This window comes from Gobius niger (assembly GCF_951799975.1).
Source record: "Gobius niger genome assembly, chromosome: 24".
Taxonomy (NCBI): domain Eukaryota; kingdom Metazoa; phylum Chordata; class Actinopteri; order Gobiiformes; family Gobiidae; genus Gobius; species Gobius niger.
Genome location: NC_136875.1, coordinates 455,285 through 478,242, shown reverse-complemented (window position 1 = coordinate 478,242; position 22,958 = coordinate 455,285). Strand labels below are relative to the sequence as shown.

The window sequence follows — 22,958 nt, the reverse complement described above, 5'->3', positions numbered from 1 at the left end:
ACAGGCAAGGCAAAAACTACACATTTGACACTGGAAAATAAAGAAAATACATAAAATGTTTTACAGGATAAAAAACATGTCAGCACCATGGCAGTGGCGTCTACGCCTGACAGTCTGTGCTCAGGGTAAAGTGGTTTCTACGCCTGACAGTCTGTGCTCAGGGTAAAGTGGTTTCTGCGCCTGACAGCCTGTGCTCAGGGTAAAGTGGTTTCTACGCCTGACAGTCTGTGCTCAGGGCAAAGTGGTCTCTGCGCCTGACAGTCTGTGCTCAGGGCAAAGTGGTCTCTGCGCCTGACAGTCTGTGCTCAGGGTATAGTGTCTCTGCGCCTGACAGTCTGTGCTCAGGGTAAAGTGGTCTCTGCGCCTGAGAGTCTGTGCTCAGGGCAAAGTGGTCTCTGCGCCTGAGAGTCTGTGCTCAGGGTAAAGTTGTCTCTGCGCCTGAGACTGTGCTCAGGGCAAAGCGGTCTCTGCGCCTGACAGTCTGTGCTCAGGGTAAAGTTGTCTCTGCGCCTGAGACTGTGCTCAGGGCAAAGTGGTCTCTGCGCCTGAGACTGTGCTCAGGGCATAGTGGTCTCTGCGCCTGAGACTGTGCTCAGGGCATAGTGGTCTCTGCGCCTGACAGTCTGTGCGCAGGGTAAAGTGGTCTCTGCGCCTGACAGTTTGTGCTCAGGGTAAAGTGGTCTCTGCGCCTGAGAGTTTGTGCTCAGGGTAAAGTGGTCTCTGCGCCTGAGAGTTTGTGCTCAGGGTAAAGTGGTTTCTGCGCCTGAGAGTTTGTGCTCTCTGCTCAGGGTAAAGTGGTCTCTGCGCCTGACAGTCTGTGCGCAGGGTAAAGTGGTGTCTCCGCCTGACAGTTTGTGCTCAGGGTAAAGTGGTCTCTGCGCCTGACAGTCTGTGCTCAGGGTAAAGTAGTCTTTCCGCCTGACAGTCTGTGCTCAGGGTAAAGTGGTCTTTCCGCCTGACAGTCTGTGCTCAGGGTAAAGCGGTCTCTCCGCCTGACAGTCTGTGCTCAGGGTAAAGTGGTCTCTCCGCCTGACAGTCTGTGCTCAGGGTAAAGTGGTCTCTCCGCCTGACAGTCTGTGCTCAGGGTAAAGTGGTCTCTCCGCCTGTCTGTGCTCTCTGCTCAGGGTAAAGTGGCGTCTGCGCCTGACAGTCTGTACTCAGAGTGAGTGGTGTGTGCGCCTGACAGTCTGTGCGCAGGGAGAGAAGCTCGGTTTCCTCGTGCGGCCTCCTAGTGGCTGACGGCGGCGCGTGCTCCTGACTTTACCTTATTTGGGCACAGTCGTCTGTCTCGACTCTTCCTGGTTTGGCGCAGGTCTGAGCGCGTTCGGAGCCGCTGTTTTTGTCCTTTTCTCCCATTTCTTCACCGAGAACCAGGCTCCACCGAGGGCTGCACTCCGGAGGAACCATGCCTTTCGAGCTGAGTAAGTCCCCCCGCCTCACACACCCACAGGCTCGGGAAGAGACTTCGGGAAACGGCGCGGATCCAGGCCTCGCCCATCGGAGAGTATGGAGAGAATATTGTTCCTGGAATCGGCGTCTGTCGGGCTCGATCAGCCCTCTCCCGGGGCTTTGTCACACATTTTGTTTTAAATCTATTTGGCTTCCAGTCCGTCAGAGCCGTATGAGGAAGTTCCACCCTCATTCAGAGCCTGTTGTGACATGTCCGGGCTGCGGCGCAGTGGCAGGCGAGAAGTTCGCTCTGAGAAACTGTCAAGTCCGAATAAAAGCGACGCTAACTCGGGAAATAACACTGTTGAATTATTAATGACACGAGGACAATGGAGTTAATACGTTTTATAATAAGGAGTTCAGTTCGTACCCCACGTATTGTTATATAAGTGGAGTTAAAAGCAATGAGGAACTGTCTGCGCATCATTTTCTAATCTGCGAATCATTAATCCTGACGCAGACTTTCCACGGTATTGTTGGCATTTTTTTCCTTCTAATTTTGATACGAGTTCATGAATGTGGAAATCAAAACGAATGAATGTGATGCGCAAGTTCTTCAAAGCCAGGTCAGGTCAGTCAGACTTCCGCCTGGACCATTGAGGATTCCCCTGTCGCCCACACAAACCTGAAACAGCAGCTGGACACAGAGCAGTGGATGAGGACCTGACCAGCTCATGTCCAGCCACATGTCAGATCTAAAATGGGTTTGTCTGGTCATAATTAGGGATCGTTTGAATGTATAATTGATTAACTTTATTGTCCCCTCACACAACCATTCAAATTCAGACACATCGGTCTCACAATCGGTTCAAACTGTGGAAAAGAGTAAGGAGATTTGTCCTGAATTAACAGCAGTTTTAATGACAGCATTAGGATAGAGTCGGACAAATGGAGCCAGTGGCTAAGTTGAAAAGATAACCTTTTAAAAAAAAAGTTATTTTCTGTAAGATTTGAGATTAAATCTTTACATGATTTAAACTTGCCAGGCACATTTTGGCCATAGAATAACCCACAAAGAAGTCTGAAGGTGAATGTTTTGGCCTAGTACAAAAACAACAAAAATACATACATACATACATGACATTTCTAATGATTCGTGACACCTTTCATTATGGAGCTTCATTTTACCCCAAGACCTGGTCCGTTTCTCATTCCATGGACTTGTGGATCATGAACTCGTAAAACGTCATCACCTGTGGCCTAAGTCCTGTTCCAATTCAAAGTCCGCTTCTCAGCAAGTCCCCGGAAATCCCTGGATGAGAACTTGCTCCGCCCGTTTTACCGAGGATGCATCAGAGGAGACTTGTGGGTCTCCACCAGCTATATGTCCACTCTCCCCTACAACATGTCTGCCTTTTATGGACCGGCGGGTGGAGCATGTGCTGTAGTAATGATGTAGTACACACATAAAAGCAAGGATCTACACAAATAATCAGCTGCGCCCGGTGCATCACAATAAGGACAACAGAACACATTTAAGACGAAAGGAAAGAGCGCTTGTATCTGTTGCTCTTGAACAGGCGTGTGCTCTGTAATGTCTGCCTGAGGGGAGAGTTTCATATGCACTGTAGGACATTGATTCTGAGAACAATGTCCTAATGTGTAGAATGAGCTCAGACCTGTTCACCACAACTGCCTCTAAAATCCTGCACTGTCACTCAGAAAGGTGTTCATTCGGGTCTAAAGTGCCGTCATGCACGAGCTTAATGTAGAAGGTGCAGTTACACGTATGGCCTGAGGCGGCAGTAGTGAGTATAAAATGGCAAACTTGCATCTAGCCCCTTTAATGATTCTCTGAGCTTGCATTAGGACTGGGCGATATGGACCAAAAGTCACATCCCGATATATTTAGGTTGAATGTTGATATACGATATATATCCCGATATTTTTTCCGCAAAGTGAGAGCTGTGAAATGAAATGTCAGGTCAAAGTCAAATACGAGTAGTTTTAGTACTTTGTTTAATGCTGGTCCTGCACTTTGTTCAGACCATTTGTAATATTGGCAGCAACTGTTCCATCATCCATGCCCTGAGTGAACAGCACAGCATCATCAGCATCAGTATATTGAGCTCGGGGCAGACGTCCGGCAGGTCATTGATGTATAGAGAGAACATCAAAGGCCCTAGTACGGAACCTTGTGGGACTCCGACTTCACTACTGAGAGGTTTAAATCAACCCTTAGTTTTTCGTGTCCAATTGGCTTTTGACTATCGACTATCGACATGTTCCTTGTTCTGTTTGATGAATGTTTCCACGTATCTTAAATGAAATATTGACTGATTATTGTTTCTCTTTGTGGCGTTAAACATATGAGCGGGAGCAGAGGATGACCTGTGTGTGTGTGTGTGTGTGTGTGTGTTGCAGAGCACGTGTTTGCAAGTCTGCCGCAGATGGAGAGAGGAGTCGCAAAGGTCATCGGTGGAGACCCCAAAGGAAAGAACTTCCTGTACACCAACGGCAAGAGTGTGATCATCCGCAACATCGAAGTGAGTACTACAACTGCTGCGACCACGTATGGCAAATACGAGAGCGACTAGACTCTCTCCTCAGATTATGTCACTAGCAACGCAAAACGCAGCCGACACTGAGTGGTGAAAATGACCTGAATGAGCTTCCTCTGCTTTAGCGCCATCTAGCGGTTACAATATTCGACGGATATTTATGAATCTAGTATCATTAAACGCAGCTTGAATCAAGGAATCCACTGGTGTTTTTTAGTTATTCGTTAGGCCAACTAATTGTTGAGTTATGAATGAATAAAGTCCACCTGCAGCGTCAAAATCTTCAATCAGAGGTCTGGACCTCGCTCGAAAAAAAACACTTTTTTCATCTCGTTTTCCGTGGCAACAAATCCCGTTCCCGGACCGTGATATTTTCCAGTCAGAACACGAGTAGCCGAGTCCAATGGTGCTGGTGACTTCTGCAGATTTGCTGTAAATCCTGAGATATTGTGGGGGAAAGTCTCCACAATCGTGGCTGAAAGTGTGGACATTTTTCGAAAAGTCACCATCATGATCATAAAATATAAGAAGTGTTCTTTCTTATTTGCGCTTCGGTTTGGGATATAAATGTGATTTTAATCCGCGGCTTTTTGAATGAAGTTATAAAACCTGGCCGCGCCGTCAGCGGCCGCTCTAAACAAGGGCGAGTCCGCGGTGTAGCTAACGTTAGCTCCGCTCCCGCGGTAACGGCCAGACTGTAGCCCAGGTCTGTGGCTGTTTATGGCCCTGGAACATGCCCTGGCACATGCCCTGGCACACGGGTAACCAGCGGGTCCACAGGGCACCCGCATCAGCCACAGTGTGAGGCTACGAAGCTACTTTCCCTTGTATAACGTGTGTCGCTCCAAATCCTCTATACTCTGCGGTGCCACTCTTTGGCATAAAGCCACAGTGCGGAGTTTTTGAACTACAAATTAGCTCTTAAAACAATCTTATTCACATAACAAAATGACAGAAATGCAATAGGATATGTTTTGCTGAATTTCCACTATGAATTTACAAATTAAGTAACTAAAAAAAAAACAAAGAAAATCCTAAATATTTGCCTTTTTTTTGTAGATCACCATTACTGGCTTATTCAAAAAACTATGCAAGATATCCCAAATCCCCTCTGAAAGAATCTTATCTAATGTACCAACAAAGCTTAAGCCATTATTTTAAACATGGATGGTGCATTATTTAGATTTCATCTGCAAAAAATTGCATATTTTAGCATAAACTCTTATTTTTATATATAAACAAATATTACGGAAATACAGCAATACAGTTTTTGCTCAGATTTGTGTTAATAATATACAGCAAAGTTTAAAATCTATATCACTCACTGTTTTCCATATCCACCTGCAGTGTCTCGCCTTAGTTATTTGTTAAAATATGCAAATTAGTTGCATTGTCTTAGCCCACAATTAAAATCTGACATCATCATCTTCTTGAATGTGAATTTTGAGAATGATATTTGGGGAGATGGGAAATGGGAGTCCCCAGCGGGCCGAGTGAAGTCTCTCCGTCCATTGCTGCTATGGGCGGATGTGCGTCAGATATACAGGCTTACCAGAAACACACAAATAGAAAGGTTCCGGCTCGGGAGTTCCGGCTGCGGGTGGGAAATCGGGGGAAATAGATTAATTGCATGGCCACCATGTAAGGAGGAGGCAGAGTCATGTTTAGATGGGCCTAATGTGCTGCAGTTGGATTCACACTGATCCAAAAGCGCAGCTCTCGGGTTGAGGGCCCCTGTGGGTCTGAGTTGGTGCCTTGGTCCATGACCCTCGTTGTGTTGTGTTCCCTCAGAACCCGCTGATCGCAGATGTGTTCACAGAGCACGCTCACACGGTTAACGTCGCCAAGTACGCGCCCAGCGGCTTCTACATCGCCTCTGGAGGTAAGGCACAGTGGGGCATCTGAGCAGTGTGGGAGAGGCTCTGAGCAGTGTGGGGGCGCATGGCGGTACATTACATTCACATGCTTGGATATGAAGAGGAATAATAATAATACTACTACAGTGAGTTTACTGTCGCCTCAAAAGGGATGAATGTGACATCACTCCCATACATGTTAACGTTTCAGAAACTAATCAATAATTAAATAATGCTTCAATAAACTTTTTAGCCGAAGAAAGAAAAAATACGTTTTTAAGAGTGTTTCAATTTGTGAAAATTCCCTTCATTTCTGAATAAAAGTTCCGAATGATAAAGGGAAACGTTTCCAGAAAGTTTCTGAAAATTTCCTGGGAATCTTCCACCCTTTTGCAACCCTAGGGGGCATTGGTAGTGACGAGTGTGGGAGGGCCTCAGGATGAACCAGAGTGGGAGTAACTGTATTGTGTTGCAGACGCCTCGGGGAAGGTGAAGATTTGGGACACCACGCAGAAAGAGCATCTGATAAAGTACGAGTACACGCCCCTCTCTGGGAAAATCCTGGACATGGCCTGGACTGAAGACAGCAAACGCCTCGCTGTGGTGGGAGATGGAAGGGAGAAGTGAGTACCCCACAGACCTGACACAACGCCCCACAGCCTGGATTGAGCAAACAAAATGGAAACAACAATGCAGAGCTCAACATTTAGTCAAAAGCAACTTCTAACTAGGGTTGGGCGATGTTCCCTTAATTGGCCGTTGACGATGTTTACAGTGAACCATCGTGATGGACGATGATATCGTCCATTTCTCATTATAAGCATTTTTTTAAAGACATTTGCATAGCCTATATATGCTGCATATTACTATGTATGTTAGGAAAATGTGAGATTGCAGGATAAATGGATCTAAACTAAACACGATCTGAACAGAGTCACGGAACACGACTTTTGCAAAAGAAATGTGTTAAAACTTGTGCGTAAAGTCTGAGAGGAGAACGACTTATTCAGAGCGTGAACTCCAAGGCTCTTCTCCACTAATACAAATGTAAATCGGAGCTCATTACTTGCATTTGCTCAGTTTTAACGCAATGTTTAAGAAACAGTGGGTAAACGGGACAATATTTAGAAGTTTGCGTCGTAGCTCACGTTTTTGAAGCCGCTCCACGAGAGAGAGAGAGAGAGAGCCCCGCGCGTCAGAAACAGCAGCGCTGCGTCTTTACGTTAATAATTACGGCTAACACATCGTAGCTTCTGGCAGGTACTGACACTAGCGTGCATATTAGTTACATCCGTGAATTAATTTACAGTGCAATCCCTGCACAGTTTGTAGGTTTACAAGGCCTACAGAAGACCAGTGCGTGTTTCTGACAGGAGGGGGCGTGGCATCACGATGGTGACTCTCCATCGTGATGTTGCTCATCCATCGCCGATGGACGATGACATCGTCCATCGGCACAACCCTACTTCTAACTGCATTGAAGTCCTTCAGCTAGGTTCTCCTGACCAGGCACTCTGCTCTGATTGGGGTTGGAGAGTTGAGCTCGCGAGTTAAAGCTGTGTTTTTGTGGGACAGCTGGTCCTGGCTCAGGGAGTTAAGGGTTGCTCTGTTGTAGGTTTGCAGCTGTGTTCCTGTGGGACAGCGGGTCCTCTGTCGGGGAGTTGTCGGGACACTCGAAGACCATCAACAGCGTGGACATCAGACCGAAGCGCCCGTACAGAGCTGCTACAGGCAGTGACGACACCACGGCCTTGTTCTATGAGGGTCCTCCCTTCAAGTACAAGTGCTCGCTCCCGGTACGCCCACATTACTACTGCTGCTATGATTGTTACTATTGTTACTTGTGTTACGGGCGATGGTGGTGCAGTTGGTAAAGCTGCTCGTCTCATAATCAGAGGGTCGAGGTTCGAACCCCAGCTCCTGAAGGTGCCCACCGTCACTTCACCCACCTCCAGTGTCTGCGTACCTGGGTGTATGAATGAGAGTAGCGGTGGGAACCTCACGTTTTGATTTGATACGCGATACATGGCTCACGATAACGATAATCTCACAATATGATCATCTATATATTGCACAAAAACAAAATACGATACATCCCAATGCAACTTTTAACCTTTACTTTCACACACTATACTACATATTATTCATTATATACATTTGTTTCCCTTTTTCTTAAATGAATGAATAGCCTGATCCCTGACTTGCTCATTCTGTTGCTCTGTCAGAGACGTCACTTCATTTACATTATATAATTGTACGTTTCTTCTATATTTAAGCATTAAAAATGTACAATTATGTAAACTATCATTAAAAGTTATACATTTGTGTGACATTGTTTGGTCAGAGTTCTTAACATTGTAGTGCTGCTCTGTTCTGACAGATTCTTTTTTTGCCTCTACTCACTGTGAAATCCGTAGAGCCCTGCTACCTCATTAATATGCATGACGTCATCAAAAGTATTGATTGGAATAAAAAGTATCGGTATCGTATCGCCCCGCAGTATATATCGAAAAATCGACATATTGTCACATTTGTAAATGGGGGGTGAATGGATGAGTGGTTCTATTCTACTATTTTTACTATACTGTTACTGCACCGAGCGCCTGAAGAACAGCCACAAATACTGTCCTCTTATCGTTTCCCTGTGTCCATAATCTGACCAGAGCCACGGCATTACCATCTGATACCACCAGTTTGCCCTACCACTAAAAACATGTACAATAGGATCCCCTGAAACGTGTTGTGTAATAATGTTTATGTTCCAGGAGCACAGTCAGTTTGTGAACTGCGTGCGTTTCTCTCCTGACGGGAGTTACTTTGCCACTGCCGGATCTGACGGGCAGGTGTGTTCTTTAGTCTTATTACATTATCATCTGCAGGATTCAAACAAACAAGCACCTGTGTATATGTATATGTATATATATATGTATGTGTATGTGTTTGTGTGTGTGTGCAGATCTACCTGTATGACGGCCAGAAGGGGGAACTGGTGCGCTCTCTGGGGGGCGACAAGGCACACAAAGGAGGCATCTACGCGGTGAGGAAACTATCGCCTTACAGTGGCTGCATCTAAAAAGTGTGAATAAGCCTAGGAACCCAGGGTCACCGCGGGTCTTAAATCATTAAAGTAATACATTTGATCATGCCACATTTAAGGCCTTGAAAGCGTTAGATTTAACAAAAAAAAGCATTACATTTTCAGTGAATGAGTCTTACATTTATTTTCTTTAATCCTTGTGTTAAAATTAGTCTCATAATATTTTTGTCAAAAGTAAGCCTTATAATAATGTTCATTTTAAAGGTACACTGCGTAGCTTTTGGACTATACTTTTACCCTCAGTACAAAACATGCTCCTAATGACCAGCTCCACACAGAAAATGCTATTACTGCAGTGAGAAATCAAAGAATGGATTTGGATGGGAACCTAACCTACATTCTAAAAAATTCTACTGACTTTAGTCGACGTCTCCATGGAAACGTGCCCACTCCCGGTAAAGGTATGTCATCTCTTAGGAGAGCTGAGCCGCTCACAACAAAATCACATGTTTGAGGTGTTTATGCGCCGGTGTTTCCACATCAGCACCTGAAACTTCAGAAGTCTGAAAATCAAGACCACGTTGGACATGGGACAAATAATACACTGTAATGAGTTGGGCTAGCAGCGCGGGATGCTAACGCTCATGAGAGATGGAGGAATGCAGCGTGAAGAACATGTTTTAGGTGTGTGTCTTAAAAGAATGTGTTTTGCGATTCAAGTGAACGGCCGTTTATTTAAACAAGGCTGCATAAACTGTCCATCTCTGCTGCGCGGAGTTCACCTGTCCTGGACCCGCCTCCTTCATTTGTGAGTGGGAGAGGCGAGTACTGCGCTAGAAACATGTCCCGAGTCCCGACGTTTCAACTGTGGCCATCGCCCACAGCACAACTTTAACCACGGCCCTTTGTCATGTGACTGACACGCTCCTCCAGAGTCCTGTATGCACACGGCGGCTCCCGAGGACCATCATGTTTATAGCCCGTTTAGTCCTGGTTTAGACCTGGTTCTGTCCAGGACATGGTTAGACTTGAAGTCCTAGCTCTACAGGACTGATTAACAGGGTTTAGTCTGAAACTGACTGAAATACTGCCCACTCTTGATAAATTACTTCATCCAACCAACTTGGTCTAAAAATGCATAAAATACGTTTGTCAAATGTCTAACTTTATTCTTTTGACTAGCAGCTAGTTTCATCCTTATTAGCCTATCATTTAGATTTTCTTTTTATTTACCGTGTAATTTATTTAATAGAACGAGAACAAATGGCATGTTTTAACCCGCGATAGTGGCATTTAATTTCACCGTGATGGCATTAAAAAGGTATTAAAGTCTTACATTTCACGAGGCCAACCCTGGAGCCGCCCTGGAACCTCTTTCACCGTATCGTTGATCTGGACGTGCGTCATTGTTGTGCCGGTGCATTTAGGAGACAGTGAGGAAATGGTTCCTATAATACCTGCTTTAGCTTAGGAACCTCGGGATGTTCCTCATGAGGAGCTAAGAACAATCCCACAAGTCACTGCTGCCGAACTCTCCGACCTCCTCATGAGAGGAAATGATAGTTTTGCCTCGTGACATTTCATGAAATAAAAACATGAGCTCTGTCCTGAATATATGAAAGTATAAAGCGGGTCATGCAGCGTTCGAGCCACAGCAGCATCTGAAAGTTTTCTAAAGGAAATGTATGAACTTATGGCAACGTTGTACACTTTGATTTACATTTTACAAGAACAAAGCTTAAGCCACATGCTCTGCTAGCATAAGCGCCTCTGAGAGAGCAGACGAGTGCAGCTGTCTCCATGAGCTCCAGTGAAGGACACGGCACGGTGATGCTTATGCCTCACAGCCAGAAGGTCCAGGGTTCCATTCCCACCTGGATGGGGCCTTTCTGTGTGGAGTTTGTTCTCCCCGTGCCAGCGTAGTTTTCCTCCGGGAACTCCGGTTTCCCCTACCACTAAAAAGATGTACAATAGGTTTCCCTCTGGGGACAGTACTCCCTTGAAAAAAGAGATTCTTAATCTCAGTAGGACTTTCCTGGTTAAATTAAGGTCAAATAAATAATAAAGAGTTGTTATTGAACACATCATTTTGACATTTGTGCAGTTGCTCGGATTGTGTTGGTAATGCTAATAACATTAAATGAATTGCCCTGCAGGAGGAGAAAGAGTGTATCTTACAACGTAGCGTCCTGGTTGTTCAGGAACGTTCAGATTGTCCTGACGCTGAAGCTCCTGAAGCTCCTGTAACTCCTGTAGCTCCTGTAGCTCCTGTAGCTCCTGAAGCTCCTGAAGCTCCTGTAGCTCCTGAAGCTCCTGAAGCTCCTGAAGCTCCTGAAGCTCCTGAAGCTCCTGAAGCTCCTGAAGCTCCTGAAGCTCCTGTAGCTCCTGAAGCTCCTGTAGCTCCTGAAGCTCCTGAAGCTCCTGTAGCTCCTGAAGCTCCTGAAGCTCCTGAAGCTCCTGTAGCTCCTGAAGCTCCTGTAGCTCCTGAAGCTCCTGAAGCTCCTGTAGCTCCTGAAGCTCCTGAAGCTCCTGAAGCTCCTGAAGCTCCTGTAGCTCCTGAAGCTCCTGAAGCTCCTGTAGCTCCTGTAACTGCATAAGGTTCCTTATGGTTGATCTCATGTCTTTGCCTCAAAAGTGAAGGAATGGGAGCAAGGAGCTGTCTTGCCTCTTTTTAGATGCAGCCAGTGTTTGTGGGAAGTGTCAGTTATGAACAGTTGCAGAACAACATTTCATGGACACAGAGGGTGGAAATGTGAGCCTGTGTGTACAGGTGTGTTCAGAGCAGCTCCGAGGCGGCGGCTTCACTGCTTTATTCAAACCTCATTCAAACTCTTTTGTCTCAGGATGACTCACCGATTCGACTTCTCTGAACTTAAAAGGTTTAGTTTAATCAACAACCTCATGTTCAGTCACGTGTTTACTTTAAGGCGAGACACGGCAGAGAGCGACGTGGAGAATTTTAGCTAGTTTCCTCAAGTATAAAAATGACAAAACTTACCCCGTACGATGCTTATCTATTTCTTTTTCTAATGAATGACAGCTTTGCTGTAGATTACTGAAATAAATATGTGAAACATTTATTGTATTTTATGTATAAAAAATACTACTTAATTAAAGGAATAGGCCACCGTTTTTACATACTGAGATATGTTCTTACCTAACCTTAGTCGTGTTAATATATCCCCGTCTGGTCTTTGTCCGTGCGCTCACACATACGCAGCCTCTCCCACATGTCATATAGCTCCAAAAAAGCTCACGATAGAAGCTACCAAGCTCTTCCACGTGTTCCCTATTTAAATAAAGTTACGTGAAGTGTTTTCATGTGAAGTATATTTACACAGAAATGTAACATGTCGATTTTATAAGCAGATAAAAAGGGGGACTATATTGTGAGGCGTAATGATACGAGGAGCACAACGTCCGCGCAGTAACTCCTAAAGACTTCCCCGCTCACTTCCGTCAATAGAAGCTGCGTGACTTGTACAGAGCCTTTTACAACAAGCAGAAAATATATTTTGGGAAAGTGCTGCACATTCCTACCTCATGGTGGAGCTCCTGAGTCCTGTGTCGTCGTCCGGGGTGAGTTGGAAATCTGTGAAACATTACTACACTATATACTTTCTGCTTGTTATCACAGCCCGGCACGATGCACGTAAAAGGCATCGTTCACAAGTTATCCACGCTTCTTCAACTGTTCTCTGCTGCTCTACAAGTCACACAGCTTCTACTGACGGAAGTGAGCGGGGAAGTCTTTAGGAGTTACTGCGCGGACGCTGTGCTCCTGTATCATTACGCCTCACAATATAGTCCCCCTTTTTATTTGCTTATAAAATCGACATGTTACATTTCTGTGTAAATATACTTTGCATGAAAACACTTCACGTAACTTTATTTAAATAGGGAACACGTGGAAGAGCTTGGTAGCTTCTATCGTGAGCTTTTTTGGAGCTATATGACATGTGCGAGAGGCTGCGTATGTGTGAGCGCACGGACAAAGACCAGACGGGGATATATTAACTCGACTAAGGTTAGGTAAGAACATATCTCAGTATGTAAAAACGGTGGCCTATTCCTTTAAGTGTATTTCTGAGCAAATAGCTGTAAATGATGTTCCAGGTCTATACTTGATGATTATTATTTATTTATGGATAGTGTTTTCTCTCTGCACAGTGCATCAGGCTGAGAGAGGAATCAAGGGACTGTCCCCCCGATTGAAAAATTCAAGATTTTTTATTCAAACCATGTGAATGATTTGTAATTATCTTTCTCTCATCCTTGATTGTGGGGAGGGAGGGCAGGGAGTTCAGCTTCAAGATGGCCTTGTGTATGAAAGTGTTTTAAAAACTGATCCATTACATTAAACAACCTGTACCCTAGAAACATTAATATGATTGATCTGAGAAAAGGACGTTTTTGTTATGAACTTTGAACCTTATATGACTCAAAATGAGCAGCCTTAATTAAAACCTCTGTACAAACAGACACAATGCTTGACCATTAATTTTAGAATAATGAACATAACCCTTGGTGTTCATGACAATTCGATTGGTTATTTCTGTGGAGGTGACACTTCCGCTGCTTCAACCCTACTTTCATTTGCACCAACATGAAATGACTTCTTCACAATAATGGCCAAAAGTAGTTAGTTATATAATAATTCCCACCACAGTCTCCTGGAAATCTGGAGGAAACACTGAAATGTGACATATTAGTGACAAAGATTTGCTCAGGATATTTATTTTTCCTTTTATACTCTTTCTGTAAGTGAAAAACCCTTTCATACATTGAGCTCTTAACCCGTACATTTTTGGGTTAACAGCTCAATGAATCAGGCAGGAATTAGATAATGAAAAATCTTCCAAATGTAGCCAGTAAAGTGTGGAGTAAAGTGGACATGTTGTGAAAGAGTGGAATGCAAACCTCATTGGAGAAAATGGCCTTTAAGGTTAGCAACTTTGTCTGCACATACTGTGTACTGCTGTACATCGTGCCCACTTTGGCAGCTGGCGTCTTCCACAAAGGAAACGACCATATTTGGATTACACAGTTGTCGGGGGGATTCTGTGCATTTCGTTCATACAAAGTATGTTTATGTGAATGGATGTGAAAACCGAGGAGTGCAGCCATGTTTGAGTGATTTCACACAAAACCTCCTGAATAAACCTTGTTAAGAGACACTTTGGTCTGTTTTAGCACCTCAGGTTAAAAGTCTTTGAGAAGTTTGGGTAGTTTCTCTGCTCTCGTGTAATGTTAATGCAGATTATGTATTTTATATTCATTCTATTGTGTTGTTTATTCCGTAGCTGAGCTGGAGCGCCGACAGCTCGCAGCTCATCTCTGCCTCTGGAGATAAGACGGTGAAGCTGTGGGACGCGGAGGCGGGGTCAGCGGTCACCACTTTTACACTGGGGTCAGATGTCAATGACCTGCAGCTCGGCTGTCTCTGGCAGAACAACCACATGCTGAGCATCTCTCTGTCGGGACACATCAACTACCTGGACAAGAACAGCCCCGACCGGCCAATCAGGGTCCTGCAGGTGAGCTAACCGACCGGCCAATCAGGGTCCTGCAGGTGAGCTAACCGACCGGCCAATCAGGGTCCTGCAGGTGAGCTAACTGACCGGCCAATCAGGGTCCTGCAGGTGAGCTAACCGACCGGCCAATCAGGGTCCTGCAGGTGAGCTAACTGACCGGCCAATCAGGGTCCTGCAAGTGAGCTAACTGACCGGCCAATCAGGGTCCTGCAGGTGAGCTAACTGACCGGCCAATCAGGGTCCTGCAAGTGAGCTAACTGACCGGCCAATCAGGGTCCTGCAGGTGAGCTAACTGACCGGCCAATCAGGGTCCTGCAGGTGAGCTAACTGACCGGCCAATCAGGGTCCTGCAAGTGAGCTAACTGACCGGCCAATCAGGGTCCTGCAAGTGAGCTAACTGACCGGCCAATCAGGGTCCTGCAGGTGAGCTAACCAACCGGCCAATCAGGGTCCTGCAGGTGAGCTAACTGACCGGCCAATCAGGGTCCTGCAGGTGAGCTAACTGACCGGCCAATCAGGGTCCTGCAGGTGAGCTAACCGACCGGCCAATCATGGTCCTGCAGGTGAGCTAACTGACCGGCCAATCAGGGTCCTGCAAGTGAGCTAACCGACCGGCCAATCAGGGTCCTGCAGGTGAGCTAACCGACCGGCCAATCAGGGTCCTGCAGGTGAGCTAACCGACCGGCCAATCATGGTCCTGCAGGTGAGCTAACCGACTGGCCAATCAGGGTCCTGCAGGTGAGCTAACCGACTGGCCAATCAGGGTCCTGCAGGTGAGCTAACCGACCGGCCAATCAGGGTCCTGAAGGTGAGCTAACCGACCGGCCAATCAGGGTCCTGAAGGTGAGCTAACCGACCGGCCAATCAGGGTCCTGAAGGTGAGCTAACCGACCGGCCAATCAGGGTCCTGCAGGTGAGCTAACCGACCGGCCAATCAGGGTCCTGCAGGTGAGCTAACCGACCGGCCAATCAGGGTCCTGAAGGTGAGCTAACCGACCGGCCAATCAGGGTCCTGCAGGTGAGCTAACCGACCGGCCAATCAGGGTCCTGCAGGTGAGCTAACCGACCGGCCAATCAGGGTCCTGCAGGTGAGCTAACCGACCGGCCAATCAGGGTCCTGCAGGTGAGCTAACTAACCGGCCAATCAGGGTCCTGCAGGTGAGCTAACCGACCGGCCAATCAGGGTCCTGCAGGTGAGCTAACCGACCGGCCAATCAGGGTCCTGAAGGTGAGCTAACTGACCGGCCAATCAGGGTCCTGCAGGTGAGCTAACTGACCGGCCAATCAGGGTCCTGCAGGTGAGCTAACTAACCGGCCAATCAGGGTCCGGCAGGTGAGCTATCCCTGCCCACAGCCCCGACCGGCCAATCATAGGTCCTGCTTTGAGAAACCTGGTAACACAGGCTTGTAAAGCGCAATACAAGTGTAAGCCATTGTTATTTGTTGTTCGATTTGACACAGAACATGTTCAACTCAGGTTATGTGTGCTAAAAATACTTGAATATACTGTATTTTAATCATAAGTTATAACAACACTTTGAAGATGTTCAGATGTCCATGGACTGAGATGTTTCTTCTTCTTCAGGGCCACTACAAGTCCATCCAGTGCCTGACAGTCCACAAAGGAGACGGCCGGTCCTACATCTACTCAGGCAGCCACGATGGACACATCGATATCCTTTAACCACAATGTCCGACAGATGGATTTGTGACCCGTCACCAGAGCGAGGGACACAAGTCCACTCACAAAAGCACAAAGTGACCAAGAAGTGCAAGTACACAGTTGAGAACACGAAGAAGCCTCTCCATGTTGAAGCTAGCAGTATCGGTATATTTAAAAGTGTAAACTTTTAGGTTCAAACCAGCTGGATTGGGAGATTTGGGAGCGTGCAGTCGGGGCCGGCACCTTTTCCAGCACCAGCTGTCAGCCATCTGACCAGCCCAATCAAGCTCTAGACGGGTCACAATATGGTAGTTTCCTGGGAAAAACGGGACACTTGACAGCTATGGATGCAGTATTAGACGTATTAGAAGTAGTAGTGGTACACTTGTGTACTTTCCTTATCCCTGGCTGTACCGTGCTGGGACAGTGAGACTGGACAGTGCGAGGGTTTGTCCGGGAAAGGTCACACGAACCAAGTGTCGCGGATGATGGTCAACAACAGCCACGAGCTGGTCTCCTGCAGCATGGATGACACCGTGAGGTTCACCAGCGCTACAACAAAGGAGTACAGGTACTGCAAATATATGGGACAAAAGCCCCATGTGCCTTTGCAGTTGTGATAAAAGTACGCATCTGTGCAGTTGTAGTTAAAGTATGCATTTGTGCAGTGCTGGAGATGTGGTGAAGATGGACTTTCAGCCCAAGTGTGTGTCTGTGGCTGATGGAGGACTCTCCCTCGCCATCTGCATCGGACAGGTCTGTACCCTTTCTACTACAGCCGGGTACTCACTCCACCGCAGCCGGGTGCATGCTGTACTGCAGCCGGGTACTCACTCGACCGCAGCCGGGTGCATGCTGTACTACAGCCGGGTACTCACTCGACCGCAGCCGGGTGCATGCTGTACTGCAGCCGGGTGCATGCTGTACTGCAGCCGGGTGCATGCTGTACTGCAGCCGGGTGCATGCTGTACTACAGCCGGGTGCATGCTGTACTGCAGCCGGGTGCATGCTGTACTACAGCCGGGTACTCACTCCACCGCAGCCGGGTGCATGCTGTACTGCAGCCGGGTGCATGCTGTACCGCAGCCGGGTACTCACTCGACCGCAGCCGGGTGCATGCTGTACTGTGTGTGCTGTAAAAAAAAGTCAGCCTGGCTGCATTTCTGTGTTGTGTGTACTTGTGTATTTCATGAATATTACATGCATATCTCTGTAGGTGTGTGTACTTGCATCAGTATATAAAGTACTTGTGTTCTCTGTAGGTGGTGCTGCTGAAGGACAAGAGGAAAGTGTTCACTCTGGATAAACTGGGCTTTGAGCCTGAGGTGGGAGCACTGCACCCAGGGGGAGCTACTGCAGCCGTTGGAGACACTGTGAGTATTACATGGAAATGTCCTCCTGTTGGTGCCTGTGAAGGTGGTCTTCATGTTAGGTAGTTTTTGTGAAGGTGGTCTTCAGGTTAGGTAGTATTTGTGAAGGTGGTCTTCAGGTTAGGTAGTTTTTGTGAAGGTGGTCTTCAGGTTAGGTAGTTTTTGTGAAGGTGGTCTTCAGGTTAGGTAGTATTTGTGAAGGTGGTCTTCAGGTTAGGTAGTTTTTGTGAAGGTGGTCTTCAGGTTAGGTAGTATTTGTGAAGGTGGTCTTCATGTTAGGTAGTTTTTGTGAAGGTGGTCTTCATGTTAGGTAGTATTTGTGAAGGTGGTCTTCATGTTAGGTAGTATTTGTGAAGGTGGTCTTCATGTTAGGTAGTTTTTGTGAAGGTGGTCTTCATGTTAGGTAGTTTTTGTGAAGGTGGTCTTCATGTTAGGTAGTATTTGTGAAGGTGGTCTTCATGTTAGGTAGTTTTTGTGAAGGTGGTCTTCAGGTTAGGTAGTATTTGTGAAGGCGGTTTATGTTAGGTAGTATTTGTGAAGGTGGTCTTCAGGTTCGGTAGTATTTGTGAAGGTGGTCTTCAGGGTAGGTAGTATTTGTGAAGGTGGTCTTCAGGTTGGGTAGTATTTGTGAAGGTGGTCTTCAGGTTAGGTAGTATTTGTGAAGGCGGTCTTCAGGTTAGGTAGTATTTGTGAAGGTGGTCTTCAGGTTAGGTAGTATTTGTATTTGTTCCCGTAGGAGGAGATGGTCCGCCTGTACTCAGTGAGCAGGGCCTCTCTGATGTAGTATTTGTTTCCGTAGGAGGGGGTGATCCACCTGTACTCTGTGTCCGGGGACTCTCTGACGCCGAGCACCCAGCTGAAGGTCACTGCAGAGGTCACTGACCTCGGCTTCTCTCCTGACGGAGCGTTCCTCGCAGCGCTCGACTGCTCCAAGGCTCTAACCGTCTTCACTGTCGCCGACGGCTACAGCGTGAGTATCTTCTGCACAGTCGCAGTACTCTACTGCACTACTTAACAGTAGTACTCTGTGTACTTCAGATCAAAGGGCAGTATTATGGGCACCATGCGAAGCCCGTGGTCCTGAGTTGGAGTCCGGACTCGGAGCATGTGGCGACAGGAGGAATGGACACGAACGTGTTTGTCTGGGAAGTCAGCGATCCCGACAAGAGGATCAAGATACCAGGTACTTCATACTACCACTACTACTACCACTGCTAACTGCTACTAATGATACTAATGATACTAATGATACTAATGATACTAATGATACTAATGATACTAGCCCCTGGGGGCGGATCTAGAAATCACGGGGTGGCAGCAGGGTCAGGGATATTTTCTGGGGTGGCAACTAGGGCTGTGCCGGTTTGGATTTTTTCTTAATCAACAAATTCCTGCGGTTTTGCCATATACCGCTCATCGGTGTCAGAAGCGTTTTGAAGGTGGGGGGGACACATTTGAACAGGGGAGGGGGGCTATCCAAGCACCTGAGCCGCTTTTTCCTGCTTTATGAAACACTGAGTGAATTAGGCTCTTATTATGAGGTGACTCAAGTTCGCTGATCATTTATTCAGCTTCAGCCTCTTCACTCCGACCATCACAAACAAACATCTCTCCGCTCGTATCTTCATATTTCCCACAAATGCAGATCAAATAGTTTAAAAGGAGAAAGGAAGCGAACATTTACCTGTCAAATGAATTGTTCTGATATTATTTGGCTTAGTTAGAGTCCAGACAGCAGGTTTAACACGCGTGTTGACCGGTTGAACACTCATGCCAGCCCGGTGCAGTTTCCCCAAACCCAAGCATTGTCCATAATATAAGCAGGGGTGGCTCCTTATTTAGCTCTAAAGTTCTAAGTTCTAATTGTTTGTCCTGTCAAAAGCGTAGTGAGTGAGCCTCTGCAAGCACCCATGTAGCGTCTGGAGCACATGTGAGACATTACATGACAGTGTGGTGGGAGAGAGCGCTCCCTTTTGGGCGGGTCCGGGGGAGATTTTTTTAGATTTAGATTGGCTATTATGCTTTCAGGGGGCGCAGGCCCTTGATTCTTCTCTCAGCTCCGCCCCTGCAGTGCTCAGATACAGACTCTGAACCTCAGCCTCTCAGCTGCAGAGAGACCAGCTCTGACCTCGTGTAGGGAAAGAGCGAGGGGAGAGAACTAAAGTTTAGAACAGGGGTCCTGGATTTAATTTCACTGCGATCCAAAAAAAATCATGCAAAGGTCTGGAACATAATTTACAGTAATAATAATTCATGTGCTTTGACAACAATGCAACAGTTCATTATAGTTTTGTTTTAACTCTAGAATTACATTTTGGTTTCTAAATAACAGAATATGTAAATACACAGTGTACCAATGCAGTGTGTGTTTCTCCTCTTTGCTCAGCTCAACAATGAGCCCTGTTTAATCCTGGTTTGGTCCTGGTTTGGTCCTGGTTTGGTCCTGGTTTGGTCCAGGTTTGGTCCTGGTTTGGTCTTGGTTTGGTCCTGGTTTGGTCCTGGTTTGGTCCAGGTTTGGTCCTGGTTTGGTCTTGGTTTGGTCCAGGTTTGGTCCTGGTTTGGTCTTGGTTTGGTCCTGGTTTGGTCCAGGTTTGGTCCAGGTTTGGTCCAGGTTTGGTCCAGGTCTTGCTCAGGTCTTGCTCGCTGCTCTTTTTTTTTTTTTTTTTTAAATTGAGAAACAACCGCGCTGTTTGCGCGTAACGATTGCGGATGCATATTTAATTAAATAATTAGCGTCTTCTCGGCTTTACATCTTTAGCGTAGCCTGAGAGGCAGAGAGACAGAGCACACACAGCTGCAGGACGGAGGGGGTCACGTCGGGTTCAAAGTTTGGATCCAAGTTTCGGGTTCGGACAGGTTGGCGTGTGGGTCCGGATCCAGACTGAGGTCCGCCATTTTGTGACCTCTGGTTTAGTTCATTATAGTGACAGCTGCATTAGCGGCGCAGTAAAGATGCAAATTATCCATGTGGTCAAGTGAAAACAGAAGTGCCTTTATGTTTTGGTATAATAATAGGCTAAACCGCTCTTATTTGTTCTGTTAATCCTGCGCAGGTGTTGGGTGAGAAAGAGAAAGAGAAAGAGAGAGGATCGGGACTGTGGTGGATAAAAATAGACTATGGCTAATGGCTAATGCATTAGGGGGAAACCCTCATGACATCAATGGGGTGGCAAGACCGTTACCGTGCCCACCCTCTAGATCTACCCCTGCCCCAGGAAGGGGACCACTGATCAGCTGTTTTCTTTTCTCCGCAGACTCCCACCGCCTGTACCATGTCAGCGGTTTGGCCTGGATCGACGCCAACACTTTGGTCACTACTTCCCACGATGCCAACATCAAGTTGTGGACCATCAAATACTGAGAGACTGCCCTAGGACCACCCCCAGGACCACCCCCACAGACTCCAGACCACCCCCACCTTCCCAAAACAAACCCTACACTCGACCGCCACACTCACCAACAACGCCAACATCAAGCAGTGGACCATCGCCTGCTGGGACCGCCCCGGGACCACTCCCAGACAGGTTCAGGCCAGGGCCAGAGCAGAAAGTCTCATCTTTTTATAATTTATCCAAAAGACAGTTCAAGACGGACACATTATTAAGCACAGCTCTGGCCCCGCCTCCGCCTGAGACCCATCCAGGGGGCGGAGTCTCCTCTGTACCTAATAAAGTGTCCGGTGAGATCTTTGATCATTGACGAATGACATTCCTTTGAAAACCTGTACCGGAGTCTCACCTGGAGGGGGCGGGGCTAGAGTCTCACCTGGAGGGGGCGGGGCTGCACACTAATAATCATGTGTAAGCTTTGAATACTTCCAAAAGCCACAGTGTCGTTCAGATGGTCTCATAAATGTCCATCTGCTGGAGCGGGTGGTATTAGGATCATTCTTTAACCCTTTGAGGGCCATCTCCATGGAACAGCACTGACTCTGGAACAGTTTCAAATGTTGGGTTGTAGATGATAATCTTTGAAGGCTCTGAGCCTCTGAGCCCCTGAGCCCCTGAGGCTCTGAGCCTCAGAGCCTCAGAGCTGAGGGACGCCGCTGTCAACATTTCACAATCTTCACATCAGAAATGTGGAGAAAAGGCTTAAAGCCGCTGCAGACACTGGTCAGATAGGGCATGTTAATATCAGGTATTAAACGTGTTTTACACCCCCAGAGCCAGGCCCTCCCCCTCTTTGACCCCTCCCCAAGAGCCAGGCCCCCCCTCCCAGTGAGCACCCCCTGTTTGTGCTGCATTCATGTGTTTTTGCTTAAACTTCTGATATTTTCTTGTATTTTTCTTGCTTCTGAAGCAAAAGGAAATAAACATTTGGGTAAAAGTCTTGATTCGTGTGTTTTCTGTTTAGTCTCTACAGTTTGGTTTCACGTCAGATGCCCTTCCAGGCCTTTGAAACTATAACATTGAGTATTGATTATGTAGGAAATGGTCCACATTCAAAAGTGATGGTGGAGTTTTTCCCCACAGTCAGTTTTAAGATTTGTTCATGTCCGGGATCCCTCGTCGACTCCGTGTACTTCCTTGGGAGTGGACAGAACCCAATGTCCTGCTGCCGCACACTCGTCATGTCCCACGCATGCATCTGCGCATGCGTTTGACCCACACATGCATCTGCGCATGCGTTTGACCCACACATGCATCTGCGCATGCGTTTGACCCACACATGCATCTCCCTCCTCCCTCCCCCTAACACTCTGCGCGTGCCCGCACAGTGGAGTTCTGTCCGAAATGGACCCCTCAGTGAGGGGGAGTGGGAGAAAAGCTTCTCCGCGAGTCTGCAGCGAGAGGGAGAGAGCGTCTGAAAATCACAGTAACAGAGAAATTGGAATTTCTCTGAGTGAACCTCAGAAGGTGCCCTCACTGCGGCCTGAGTGGAAGGGTGTAGGGGAAGGGAGGAGGGAATGGTTTAGGAAAGGTGTGAACAAAGGCAGACTTTTGCCTGTGCCTGTCTGCAAGTGCAAAGGTCTCCTGGATGTAACCATAGACTTTAAGCTCTCGGGCTCCATGGCCACTACGAAAACGCTTTGATCATCAACTTTCCAGCAGTTGAGGTGGTCCAAATCATAGCTCTGTTAACTTATCAAAATCGCTTGCCAGAGAACACAAAGATTGGCAGATTTGTTGTGGGCGCCGTGTGCTCTTCTCATGAAAGCTGCTTCGGTTTTTCCATACGCAAACTACGCAAGGTGCGTAGGGCCCCCGCAGCTGCAAGGGCCCCGCATCTCAGTCAAACTAGTTCCAGCGCGCACTCACTGTTCGCCTACTTTGCCACATATAACACCAAAACGGGACAGTCTGCTGAAGTGGGTGAGCAGGAGAGAGTGAACCTGGCCCCCCATCAAACTCACATTTAAATGAAAAACATGTCAATCGTTTGTGCTGTTATCGTTTTTGAGATATTAATGATTGTTATTGGTCTGATCTGAGGTCACCTGCTCGTTATAAAGTTCTAAAACGGGTAAAAAAGGTGTCAGCGCCTCCTCTACATCTGTGCTGTTTTGTGCTGTAAACATTTCCGTTTGTGCTTTGTAATAATTTTTCAA

At 47.0% G+C, this 22,958-nt stretch overlaps 1 protein-coding gene across 1 annotated transcript; it reads left to right on the top strand.

Moving 5' to 3' along the window:
* Positions 1–1,254: 1,254 nt before the first annotated feature.
* Positions 1,255–21,214, top strand: wdr1 (WD repeat domain 1). The gene is made up of 15 exons (XM_079582537.1): positions 1,255–1,421; positions 3,814–3,935; positions 5,742–5,832; positions 6,282–6,429; positions 7,422–7,602; positions 8,572–8,649; positions 8,763–8,843; positions 14,147–14,380; positions 15,963–16,050; positions 16,455–16,611; positions 16,709–16,796; positions 17,303–17,413; positions 18,210–18,380; positions 18,449–18,593; positions 20,665–21,214. The coding sequence occupies exons 1-15, from the start codon at positions 1,406–1,408 to the stop codon at positions 20,769–20,771; spliced, it is 1,818 nt and encodes a 605-aa protein (XP_079438663.1). The 5' UTR covers positions 1,255–1,405; the 3' UTR covers positions 20,772–21,214.
* Positions 21,215–22,958: the final 1,744 nt, after the last annotated feature.

Excerpts from the sequence above, each read along its gene's own strand:
- wdr1 (XM_079582537.1), top strand. Across the intron at positions 5,833-6,281 it reads CTTCTACATCGCCTCTGGAG|ACGCCTCGGGGAAGGTGAAG; the intron begins GTAAGGCACAGT and ends ATTGTGTTGCAG. Across the intron at positions 6,430-7,421 it reads GTGGGAGATGGAAGGGAGAA|GTTTGCAGCTGTGTTCCTGT; the intron begins GTGAGTACCCCA and ends GCTCTGTTGTAG.